Source organism: Mauremys reevesii, linkage group 5, assembly GCF_016161935.1.
Source record: "Mauremys reevesii isolate NIE-2019 linkage group 5, ASM1616193v1, whole genome shotgun sequence".
In the NCBI taxonomy this organism is placed as follows: domain Eukaryota; kingdom Metazoa; phylum Chordata; order Testudines; family Geoemydidae; genus Mauremys; species Mauremys reevesii.
In genome coordinates, this window is record NC_052627.1 from 129,108,273 (window position 1) to 129,122,003 (window position 13,731).

The following is a 13,731-nucleotide window of genomic DNA, read 5'->3' on the forward strand; positions in this document are numbered from 1 at the left end:
TTGGCTTGGAGTTTAGCACCAAGCAAATACAGCATATTGAAGTGTAGGAAAACCACCTAAGATCACTTATTGACTCATCAGTGGAGCTCCAAAGGGCCACTCGGACAGGGCTCACTGCACATGCAACTCCTGCCAACTGATCTTAATAGTGGCAGTAGCATTATCACTGCAGAATGCTTCTCTCAGCCAGAAGAACAACATTGTGGCTGCTACCTTTTCAAGATGAATGCTGTTGCCATGGTAAAAAGCTTGTGGTCTCTAGCATGAGAACTTTAAAATGCTAAGGACACCATGTGATTAGGGAAAGGTAGAACCCATGCTTTGATATGAGAGACAGGGAAATGAGAGAAACTATTTCTAATCACCATCTTTTCTCTCTGCTGGCTTTCTGAGACGCACTCTGTAATGAACGTGCAATTATAATCAAAGCATTTAATAAGCATCCCCTCACTCCCACATTGTACAGATTACCGAAGGAAGCACATAGTGGGAAATCATTTTAAAAACCGTAGTATCGAATGTACTCTTAAATATATCTCACCATGTTCTGAATAAATCCTCCTATTTTAAAAACTGTATCCTTAACCAAAGCAGGTTTAATGAGATCAAAACTCTACTCCACATTACTGTGTCCCCCCCGAAATGCATACGTAGCACTACCTAAACCCCTGTATGTGTTGGCTAAATGTTAATGTATTTTGTCAAAAACAGATTACCTTCCATGGCTAAATTATTCAATGTCATCATCATCATCTACAGCAGCCATCTGCAAGCCTAATCCCCTTGTGTTCTCAAATTCTGAATGCCTGCTACACTATTTTTGTTTTACGTTCCTGCATAAATCTACTAAACTCAATATGTTACAGCAAATTCCCCAAATCAAAGGCAATCTGCTGGCCTATAAAACACTTTTTTACTGAAAATCGAAGGGTTCAATGTGGTAACAATTCAAGAAGTCAGTCAGCTATCTTTAAAAACAATGAGGAGTCCTTGTGGCACCCTAGAGACTAACACATTTATTTGGACATAAGCTTTCATGGGCTAGAACCCACTTCATGAGATGCATGAAGTGAAAAATACAGGAGCAGGTATAAATACATGAAAGGTAAATCTAATGAGATAAATCAATTAACAGCAGGATATCAAGGGAGGAAAAATAACTTTTGAAGTGGTAAGAGAGTGGCCCATTACAGACAGTTGACAAGAAGTTGTGTGGTCTGAGGGTTGAATCACACACTACAGTATCTGCTCAAATAATCCGTGCTGAAAATCTGATCTGTTTTTGCTATACACAGTGTGGCCTGGCCTTGCACCCATTCATGTATTTCATATCTAATAAAAATCTGAACAGTTGGTCTGATTGGATTTTAAGTGATGCAAATTTGAAAATCAAAGAGGCAGACTCCCTTTAGACTTGGTCTATTTAGATTATAATTGTAAAGAACCACAAATTACATTTACTGTGCTATTGAATTCTCAAGAGATTCAATATGAGTTTTACCAAATGAAAACTATTTGTCATTTTAAATTTCTTAACAGCAAATAAAAGTGTACTCAGCATGTGATGCCTTTATTATTTTAGTACCGCCTTGCAGACATAAGCAGTAAAGGTGTAATCACTTTTCGCTGCATGGATCACTCTTTGGTTTTCAAAGTAATTTAATTACATTGTTTGACAAAAAATAATTATTTTTGATTATTATTATTCTATTAGCCTGTCAATTAAATTAAATAAATAAATAGTATTTAAATTCCCCATCAGACAGGTAACCATTTGGAGAGACCAGTTTGACATTCCCAATTAGAAGTTTCTTCTCAGAAATGTAAAGATTAAAAAAAAAGTTTTATGAAATATTGAGATTGTTTATAAGCCTACATTTGACCAAAATCAGAGGTGGTTCTAATGATAGAATCCTCGACTGAAAAGTGATATCCAACAGTAGAAGTCATTATTTTTCCTTGTTTTGATCAATCTCTGCTCAAATAATACCCCTTGAACTCCCATTCCTGAAGATGAGATATTTGTAAGTATATATTAAAAATAAACAAACAAGATAACTCAAATGTAGCAAACATGAAAATGGAAAAGAAAGTAGAATGCTCTCCCAAATCCAAATTTTTTTTTTGGCATTGCTTTTCTTATTCCCCTAGTATGTTACATATTACCTGTGTTATTTGTCCAGATTAGGCCCTGATCCAGCAACTGACTGACTGCAGGCGGACCCCTGCATAGAGCTTCTCTGAACTTTAAAAAATGTTCTTCTGTATAAAGGCATACAAACTCATAGATGCAATAGCATTAACCACACAAAGGAGTATATGCACACTCATACTTTCCTTATAAATATAACAACACCTTGGAGCTGTGTTAGACTTGCAACTTATATGAAAAATAAATGATCTCCCACCGTGGCTTGAAATGCAAAATATGGAGTCACTAATTAGGGTATATTACTTCTGCAAACTCTTCAGCACATTTTAATACAGTTTGGTTTCTGAGACAGACAAATGAATAAATATATCATTTTATTTAAATATATTTGTTGGGAATTTATCACTTAATTTATTAAAATAATAGCTTAGTTCATCACTACTATTGCCACCACTAAAAACAAAATACAATAATAAAAAACCTCCTTAATTTGCCTCTGTGACATCAGTTACTGTACTAATTCTCATCTTCCCTTTCTTAGCAAAATAATGGAAAAAGTAATGTATTACCACCTTTCTTACCAATCCTCCAAAAAAACAAAAAACAAAAACAACAAAAAAAAACCCAAACAAACAAACAAACCCCCCTCCTTAGCCATTTTCAGTCTGACTTTCACACTGCTCTATGGCAAATGGTGTTCCTCTCTAATCTCACCCTGCTTGCCTCTGTGAACTTATTCTTCTGAAATTAAGATCTTCATTTGACACTTTACCTATAACATCTTTATCCATGACCTTAACTGTTCTTTGTATTCTAGGCACCTAACGATCTTACTTCCATGACTGCATATCCAACCACCTATTTTCTGCAATTGACACTCCACTCTTTTATGATATCCTGAGGATTTAGTTCTTGTTCCCATCTTTTCATTTAATTCCTATTTCTAAATTCATGGCTATCATATCCATATCTCTTTCATTCTTGTGTGTCTTTCTTCCTTGCTTATCGTTCCATTTGAGACTAAATTCTTCATTGGCTATAGATCTCCCAGACTAATTATTCTGCCTAGCAACACCTCCAAATCACCACCAACCTAAGACACTAATGCAACAACATGTCAAATCTCATTTTTTCTTATCTTGATTACTCTAATTCCATCCATTACACACTCCCTAATTTTCAATTTGACAATGTTCAATTTGTCCAAAATATGACAACTATTCTCATTCATGCCCAGAGGCCAGAACAAACTCCATCACCTTCAGAAATGGTGACTAGTGTCCTGTCTATTTCAATAAAGAGAACAAATTCTCAGTCCTAATCCTATTGAGGATATGTCTTCACTGCACTGTGAACCCATGCTCTTATCCAGGTTTTAGTCCAGCCTTCCCCACCATCCATGCGCACACAAAACCCCTCTGATGTGGATCTGTAGGTGCTCTTGGCCCAGGCTAGCTTACCCTATTGTGGGTACAGGTTTGAGTAAGTCAGGCTGGAACCCACCCCCCTTTCAGTGAGGATGCAGACAGAAATCACCTGAGCTAAGCAACGCAGGTGCTCAGACCTGGGTGTCAAAGGTTAACTGTGCAATGAGTCTTTACCCCTCCCTGCATCATAGACATTAGACTGCACAGAGAAGCTTCTGCAGATTTGGGAAGGGGAAGAGGAGATGAAGGGCAAAATGCCATAGCCTATTTTCTCCACACACCAATCTAGGAAGGACAATCTGGCACCATATATCTAACCTAATTTCTTCTCGTTCTCCAGCAAGTATTCTGTACAATGTCATTTTTCCACTCTGACCCTATCATCTAGAATAGCATCATTGCTAAGTACAATCCTCAGCACCATCAGTTGCCTATCACCTCTTGCTTGACTCAAATATCTGCCATATTGATGGGTTAGATTCTGCAATCTTTACCCAGATAAAACTGCAATCGAAACCAATAACATCTGTAAGATGTGGCACAATATATTTTTTAAATAACTGTAACTATCAGTATGCAGCATTTCTCATCCACCAGTTTACAGACTGATTATGTAGGAATCATTCATTACTCTTTCCAGTGCAGCCACCTCTGGGTAAGCCACTGCAGTCGTTCTATACCAACAGCAATATAAATATGGTGGAGCCTCCTTGCTGCCTCCCAAGCTGCTCTCTGTTTGCATAATTCTTCTGCTCTCCTCTTCGGGCCTCCTTCCATGCAGCCTCTTATATCTGTAACTTCCAACCCTTCCTTGTATACCAAACGACCAATCTCTCTTCATTCAAATCCATTCTCAGAACTCTCTATTTTCATGAAGACGTTCCAAGATAATAAACCAATGAAAGGGATCCTCAACTATCCATCAGGCATATTATCTGACAGAAACATACTGCCAGTATATAACTCAGAATATAAAATTATTTGGAAAGAGATCCTGTTTTCATCCATAGTTTAGTTTTCAAATATATGACACTAATGACTACCTCTAATAAAGCTTAACAACATTGTACCTCTAGTTCACCTGGAAAGAATTATTAGCCACTCACAGACTCATAAATGTGCTCTGACAGGACAGGACAGTGCTAGAGGCTGTGTGTGTGCCATTTTGTTGGCTGCTGAGGGTGCTTTGGCTGAGGACTCTCAAAAAAAGGGGGGATTGAGGAGGAAGGTCCCCAGGAACAGACAGTCCACAGTCAATGCCCCAGGAGGCTCATTCCCAGGTCAGCCTGGGGGACAGGCAGGATCAGAGGGCCAGAAGGCCAGTGTGTCCGTCCGTGTGTGTGTGTGTGTGCCGGTGTGCCGTCCAGTGGAGGAGGGCCGAGCTAAGGGGAGGAGGGGGCAGAGCTGAGAGCAGAGCCAGGCCAGAGCCAGAGATCCAGCACAGAGCAGAGAGCAGAGAGAGAGCAGAGGAGGAGAGCTGGCTGCAGAGAGCCAGGAGCCCAGAGACAGAGAGAGCAGATCAGAGAGGAGGAGAGCAGCCAGAGAGCCAGAGCCAGAGAGGCAGAGCAGAGAGCACATGTGCTGGGTGGAGCTGTGCAGAGAGAGAGAGGCAGAGAGAGATCAGGAGAGCAGAGATCCTGTGCAGAGCAGAGCTGGGAGCAGAGAGCCAGCCAGAGGTGAGAGTGTGGGGCCAGCCAAGGGGGGAACAGCGCAAAAAAAGGGCCCAGCGAAGAAAGCTCCAGCCAGAGGTCAGCCAAGGCCCAGCTGGGGGGGGGGGGGGGGGTGGGGGGGGGCTGCTGGGGGGAAGAAGGCCCATCCCACCAAAGTCAAAGGGTGGTGTGTCCCACCACCCATTTCCCCAGTGTGCACCCACAGCCAGGCCAGCACAGAGCCTGCCTGGAGGGAGCCTGGGGCCTACAACAGAGACAGAAGTGCTTTGATGATGTGTCCAGAGATTTGTTTGTAATGTTCCCTGCCACACAGCAGGGTGATTTGTTTGTTCCGTTCCCATTTATTCTTTTATTCTTCTTTTTAATTATATTGTTATAAAACAAACTTGTATTTGCTTTAAATATGGAATAATAATCAGGTCAGGGAGGTGCCCAGTGCAGAGGAGGAGGGGGAGTGGGGGACCCTTCCCCCCCCTAGGTGGTGGCCACAGCAGGGTGGGGAGCCCCTCCCTGACCCTGGGGGCAGGCTTTTTTGGGGCTACGAAAACTCTGCCAAACAGGAGAGTCCTCCTCAAGAGGAGGCCTCTGGGTAAAGGAAGTGGGAGCGAGGACTCAGATCCTTTCGCTAGCCCACTTCACCGGGGTACACAGAAGCCAGGAAAGTTCCCCACAATAGCGGGACCATTCCCCCGCTTACATGTGCATTTTGACTAGATTATCTAATCAAATATTTTGCTCCCCAAAACAGCTGTACAGTGTGGCTGGTATGAAACATCCTGAATAATTATGCAAATTCGAAACAGAAATTGGTGTAAATCTATAAAAATTGCAGATTCTCCTCAGCCATATGTCTTTTAAAGGCAAAGTACTTTGTTCCATGCAGTTCTAATCAAACTACCCCTTACCATTGCCACTGGCTGCTCCTATTTTTTTTTTTTAAGTAATTTGCCTAAAGATCTAAATCACACTAATGCAGTTAGACTACTGTGGGGTTAGCCATCTGGCTTAGTGGCTCATTAGTAAAGAAATGACCCCTATGCATAAAACACAGCTGGGTCATTCCAAGCTAATGAGCCTTCAAGTTTTATTGTCTGGTACATCAACAAATGGCTGGATGTGGATCTCTTTTATAAGTCTACAATTTTTACATACTAACAATTAGGCATAAAATTGAATACATTTTAATAAATATTATGACCTGTGAACACAGAACTAAGCTATCTACTCATGTAACATCAATATGGACTTCTTTAAAAGAACGTTTCTATACCGTAAAATCCTGATAAAAACAATACCTTTATCTTTATTTTTTCTGCATTAGAACTTGCTTGGTAACTTAATTTAACATGCTGATAACGTACTGCTCATTAACTCATTTAAGTTTAATATTTTTACATTTTTATTCTATAATTTTAATGTAAATATATTGTAATAAAACACACACAGTTCATTCCTGCAAATTAATTTTAACTATTTATTGGCTACTCACTTCAGAAAGATTTACAGGATCAGAACACCTGCTCCCACAAGAAGCTAAGGCCCCAATTCAGCAAAGTACTTAAGCACTTCTATGTCTAACTTTAAGCATATAAATAGTCTCATTGGTTTCACTGGGACTCCTCACATGCATAAAGTTATGCATCTACCTACATATCTTACTGAATCAGACCCTGTATATTCTCATGAGATGCTCAGATGCCTCCACTCCAACACAATGGGAGAGGATATTGAGTGATCTGGATTGCTTGATAAACTGGGTGCAGGTAAGCAAAAAGTGTTTTCATATTACTGAATGTATATGTATCCATCTAGGAACAAAGAATGTAGGCCACACTTACAGGATGGTAGACTCTCTCCTTGGAAGTAATGACTCTAAAAATGTTCCGAGGGTGGTGGTGGATAATCAGCTGACATGAATTCCCAGTCCAACACTGTGGCTAAAAGGGCTAATGTGATCCTTGGATGCATAAACAGGGAAATGTTGAGTAGAAACAGAGATACTGGTGTGACCACCTCTGGAGTAACGTGTCCAGTTCTGTGTAGCGGGGTGGTTACCCGCTCTTGCCCTGACAGGGTTAAAAACAGCCCAGGAGAGGGCTGTGGCTGGGGCAAGAAGCGTGGGCTGATTAGGAAAGGTAGGCTCAGCTGTGGCTAAGCCCCAAATCAGGCCCAGCTGGCCCCTATAAGAGGCAGTGAGCAAGGTGCTAAGTAAGGAACCTAGATTGGAGCAGGGCTGGGGAAGGGCCAGAGTTGCTGGGAGCTCCAGCCTAGGAAAGCTCCAGGCTGCAGGCCTGGTAAGGCCTATGAGGTACTGGGTTGCAGGGGCAGCCCACGGGTAGCCAGAGGCAGCAGGTCCAAACCCCTTTGCCTGTGGTGAGTGGCTTATACTGCAGTCTGCCCCAGTGAACGGGGGCTAGATGGAGACTGGGCAGTAGCCAAGACTGAGGCTAAGTGGTGATAGTGGGTGGGGGGTTCCCCTGGGAGGGGGAGACCCAGAACTCTGGGGTACTGCCAGGGAGCAGCACCCAGTTAAAGGGGCACTGGGGTCCTGGGAGGGACATGGGGGCCAAGCGGCAGCGGGACACCATCCTACAGAGGGTGCTCTAGAGGCTGGAAATGCTAATTCCCAGAGACAACCAGCAGGAGGCACCGCAGGGGTGAGTCCACACCCTTCTATTCTGGTATCCACAATTCCAGACAGATGTTGACAAATTGGAAAGGATTCGGTGAAGAGAATGATTAAAAGACTAGAAAACATGCCTTATAGTGATAGACTCAAGGAGCTCAATCTATTTAGCTGAACAAAGAATTGATCAGTCTATAAGTACCTACACAGGGAACAAAATCTGATAATGGGCTCTTCAAATTAGCAGACAAAGGTATAACAGGATTCAATGGCTGGATCTTGAAGCTAGACAAATTCAGTCTGGAAATGAGGTGGAAAGTTTTAACAGGGTAATAAGCCATTGGAACAACTTACCAACAGGGGTGGTGAATTCTCCATCACTGACAATTTTTAAATCAAGATTGGATTTTTTTTCCCTAAAAGATATGCTCGAGGTCAAAAAGGAATTAATTCAGGGAAATTCTATGGCCTGACTGATGCAGGTCAGACTAGATGATCATAGTGGCCCCTTTGGCCTTGGAATATATGATTTTATAAGCAACAGTGAAAACCAGACTGCTTTTTTCCAGCGTCTTTTGTACTAACTTTATACTAAATATTGTAAAATAAACATTTTTTTTTAAAATAGTGAATACTTCTTGTTTTCTTACAAAAATAAGCATAATAAATTAGAGATAATCGAATAAGCACCCACTGCAAGCACAGGGCCTTATTCACACCAGTAGTCTTTACTTGCATTTATGTAATAAATTACACACACAAGGGTTTGCAGGACGAGGCCCTTAGGCATTCAAAATATCGTTTAGCTTTAACAGGTAACCGATATCTATAAACTGAAGTAATGTATAATGAGTGAGTTCGGTGCTTGAATTTTATAACCTAATTTAAATTTCAGTCATTGAACATGTCTATGCAAAAGCCAGATGAAAGACAAAACAAAGTTATTAGGAAAAAGGTCATGTCTGCAATGAAAACTAAATTCTCCACTGTAAAAAATCATCAGCTTGTTACGAAGTGAGATAAGCAAACTAATGTTACTATACTTTCACAATAAGCAGTAATTTCTATTTTGCTCTCTTAAAAAAAAATCAGTATATTCTCTGCCTCAGTGGTCCTACCAGCTGGGTAAAACTCAATTTTGTTTTTTCATCAAAATGCCATAATAAAATATAACTAACACAATTTTGTCCAGTTCCTTGGGTTTCCAGTGTTTAAGATAATGTGATTATATTAGATAACACGGTTTCCTCTATCAGTGTCAATCTTTTTCGACTCTTCCATGACATCTCTTATCAGCGACAGATTGTATAGTTTTTAATACAATAGTCAGAGCCAAGGGTTTCATTACATTAATATGTCTCTGGTTAATTCTACCTTACCTACTTATTCAGCTTAGCCTTAAAACCCAATTAAAATCTAATTTATCTGATCCCTGGATTCTGAATACTATTTGGCAATGAATCTGACAGCCTTGTAGTAACTACATTACTACACATTGTGCCCCAAGGTATTCTAAATAATGTTTAAAAAATTCATTTAGAGCTGCAGAATTCTCTTTTGGGGCTCTTTGATTTCAGAGTGAAGAACAAATGTTTTATCATAATGCAAAAATCTAGTTATGCTAGTTAGGGCCAGATCCTCAGCTAATGTAAATTTGCATAACTCCACTGGAACTAATGGGATTGTGACAGTTTAAACCAGCCTAAAATCTAGCCCATAGGCCCCAATTCTCCACTATGTCAGAGCTGTACTTGGACATAGTGAAGAGGGGCATCTGCAAGGGTGCCAGTTGATTCAGTGATCCTTGGCTGCCCAGCATTGGCAGAAGTTAGAGTAACAGAGGGTGCACTCTAACTTCCACCACTGACAGCTCCATTATGAAGTTTGCACCAGCAGAGGATCAAGTGTAAAGTGTATTTGGTGGACTGTAATATTACTCCTAATGTGTTAAGGGAAGACTTTCCTTTTGCTTTCTACAGCCCCAATCCTGCATTCAAATCTTTTTGCCTGGACACGTACGACTATATGACTTCAGTGGTGATTTGCTATCATTTTGTTACATGAATGACTTCAGTGGGGCTCAACATGGGCACGGGGGTCCCCACTAGTGGATCCAAATGCAGAGCCCTATATACTGCAATAATAAATGTATTGCAACAATATATGTGCAATATATTATTTCAGGTTTCACTGTATATTACAAGCCTAATGAACAGGAAAACCTGTTACAGATAAATGTATTATAGTGAACTCCTCCTATGTCAGGAAATTCCATATAATTTCAGTGTAACAAAATGGATGCCAAACTATTTAAAATTAATTTCTTGTATCTGTAACAAGATAAAAGGTGATATTTAAAATATATTTACCTGGTGATAAAATGAGTTCTGTGTGACAGTGACTCCATTGCATTTGTTTTGTGATATCCTGATATATTACAAGCTAACCCAAAATTATCATATTTTATGCTAGTTGTTCAATAAGATATCAGATTCAACTGTTTTGTGAAAAGAAATCCACTATTTTAAATTCAGTGTTAAAAATCCAAGAATAAACTGGAAAAAAAAATACGTTCCAACCCAGTTTCCCTTCTGCAAAAAAACAAAAAACAAAAAAAAAACTTCTGATATTGTAATAATATGCAAGTTTTAGGAAATTGATCATATCACAGGTTATTTTTCTTAATTTCATTTGTCTATGTTGAAAAATATCATCATGTGCTACTATTGTATGAAGAACACACAGATCTGGAAGGAGTTAGTCTAAGTTAACTGACAAGTTACCCTATGATATACTCACAAGGTATGATCTGTCACAGTGATTCTATTGTAATCATTAAATCATAAGATGGTATGACAGGTCAGACCGTAAAATTCCACTGAATACAATGCAATTACTTTGACATTTCATTATATTGTATAATTTACTTTAGTAGAAGGAAACTTGTAAGGTAGCCTATATTAGTACTGTATATCCTTTGTGTATTTCAGCACACATCTGTGATATCTTCCCCATATATGAGATAAATCAGAAAAAAATAAATGTTTATTGCTGGCATGATAATTTCTCTAATATTAAAACCAAAATGCCAATACTTTTCAGAAATGCAAGAAGGCTTTAGCAACTAATCTTTTATTTGCTCATTTATTCACATATCCTACACAACACTCAAAATAGTTTATTTGTCTTCACAAACCTTTTGACTCGGGTGTCTTGTTAAGGATCCTGTACCTAATAAAAATCAGCTCTCCGTTTTGTTTATTATTAAATTTCCTTTTATTACAGCTATACAACATCAGAATGCAGTTCTTTTAATTATGCAGAGAATCCTTATGGCATGCAAGTGTGCCCTCTTCTGGGCCAAGACCATTATTTCAGAACCAGGCTTCTAAAAGTGCTTCTGAATTCTTACACTGTATTCCATCAAAAACAAACATAGTATCATATCAGAATAACCATTAAAAGAAAAATAGTAATCCAAACAACAGTAGTAGCACTGATTAACCTGTAATTCTACATTGAAAGTGTACATCCAAATAAATAAAACTCATCACAGCAATATATACATGGCACACATTTACATACAAGGGTATCCCATGTTTGTTTTTGTTTTTTTTTGCAACTTTGACATTTAATACAAGTTTTGATGTCTAACACAACATAATAGAATCTCCAACACACCTATACAAGAAAGGCTTGGCCTTTACATGTGACCTTCAAGGAAATGCATCCTGGTTATTGAAACACCATTTTTAATTTATGTATGCAGTGTAGTTGTAGCCATGTTGGTCCCAGGATATTAGAGAGACAAGTTGGTTGAAGTAATAAATTCTATTGGACTGACTTCAGTTGGTGAGCGATACAAGCTTTCAAATTTTATATGAGTTTTGGAGGGGATTCATTTTTTTTTATTACAATCACTACTGGTTTTGTACTTAGAGGAAGAACTGATTTTTATACATAAAATGGATTAAATCCAAGGCAGCTTTAAAATTATTATTATAGGTCAAATTCTGGTTAATGTAGGGATAAAGGGTATAACTCTATATCCCAAATTGTAAGACAGATAAGATACCTTCCCCCCAAAAAACATATTGCTTACATGGACCTGCATGCTGCCTGAGACCAGTCCTATGAACAGCCACCTATGTGGACAATCCCTATTATGCTAAACCACAGAAAGTACAGAGGAATCAAAATGGAGATACCCAACTGATATCATATGTTCCTACTAATGTCTGTAGATTTTTTAGCCTTATATCTGGATATTACATAATTAAGATGTCATGATACCAAAAAATCCTTAAGAGAGCAGAAGACATTAAGCCTTTTGGGAAAAATAAATGTAAAACATGAGTTTCTATAAGCTCACTGATTTCAGCAGTATTTTGATACATTCCCAATAAATATTTAAGATTTTTTTTCTTTACAGCCAACATCTATAGGATATACAAAGATGGAAATCTGTCCTATAAATATACTGAAATGCAGGAGAAATATGCACAAAGCAGAGGTACATATAGAAAGCAAAATCATCATACCACAAATTATATTGTATTAACTACAGAAAAACTTCTCTCACAACAGGATAATAAACTCCATATGACATGTAGACAAAAAAAAGCAACAAATTAATGACCCAAACATGCAAACTCCAACACTGAAAAGAGTAGTTAAAGAGCATTGAACAGTCACACAACTATAATCAGGGTGCACTCTGAAAGTTATAACAGGTGAACAAATAACTTTAGGCAATAGCATGTTCAGTCATTCTGGAACTGACAATCATTATTGAAGTACAAACTTCTAATCTAGCAAAGTGTATACGATACGCTATTGGAGGAGTCTTTACTTCTGTAAGCAGATGCATCAAAACAACCAAAAAATAGACTATTACTATTGAATAACTGAAAAGTAAAGTGTTACCCTATACTCCTAAAATAAAAGTGAGGGCAGAATGAAAATTATAGAAAGATTTAATGTTGTACTGTACTGTTTATATTATCAGACAAGTCATATATCCCTTTTCTTTGATTACAGTGACTTTTAGAGGGGTGGCAACAGTTGTAAAGTATAAATATTCAGGAGCACTCATGGGGTGAAAGGAGAGGGAGACTGCACCTGGACCTTAAGGATATGTCCACACTGCATCTGGGAACAAGCCTCCTAGCCTGGGCGGATAGACTCACACTAGCAGGGCTTGAGCTACCACACTAAAAACAGCAGGATGGATATTGTAGCTTGGGCTACAGCTTGGGGTCTCAGATCTGCCCCACCTGGACTTGCGAACCCAAGCTACAATGTCCACACTGCTATTTTTAGTGTGCTAACTCAAGCCCTGCTAGCATGAGTCTATCTGCCCGGGCTGGAAGGCTCATTCCCAGATGCAGTGTAGACATACCCTAAAAAAGCCAGAGAATAAGCTGAGAGGAAACCCCTTCTCTCTGACTGGGTAGACATCGGGTTCCTGAATGCATGCTCCATGTGCCAGCTATTATAGTAATTACTTACATTTCCACAGCACCTTCCATCTGAGGATCTCAAAGCACTTAAACATTAATAAATTAAGTCTAACTGAAAAATAGGTAAATATCTCAATTTTGCAGGGGGAGAAACAGAAGCACAGACTGGTAAAACGATCTGAATCTAAGGAAAAGCAAGTAATAAAACTCAGATCTCCAGACTCCCAGTCCTGTGTTTTAACTGCTACGCTATACTTTCTGTGATAATAGATGGTAGGTAGGTATGATCAGTGTGATAAGAAAATCTTTACGGTGACCGACTCTTGGTGCTACAAACACAATAGTGTGCTGTAATTGGATTTGATTAGACTTGAAGGGTCAAATATACAAGGAC

General features: G+C 39.1%; 1 protein-coding gene across 10 annotated transcripts in view; it reads right to left on the bottom strand.

The window, feature by feature from the left end:
* Positions 1-13,731, bottom strand: part of CTNNA2 (catenin alpha 2) — a 750,149-nt gene that overhangs the window by 472,370 nt on the left and 264,048 nt on the right. The window contains exon 8 of one of the 10 annotated variants that reach the window (XM_039539883.1): positions 11,208-11,288. The exons of the other annotated variants lie outside the window; for them this stretch is intronic. Within the exon in view, the coding sequence (XP_039395817.1) occupies positions 11,250-11,288 (39 nt within the window). The 3' untranslated portion in view covers positions 11,208-11,249. Of the gene's footprint in view, positions 1-11,207; positions 11,289-13,731 lie in introns of those variants that run through there. 10 annotated transcript variants of the gene reach the window in all.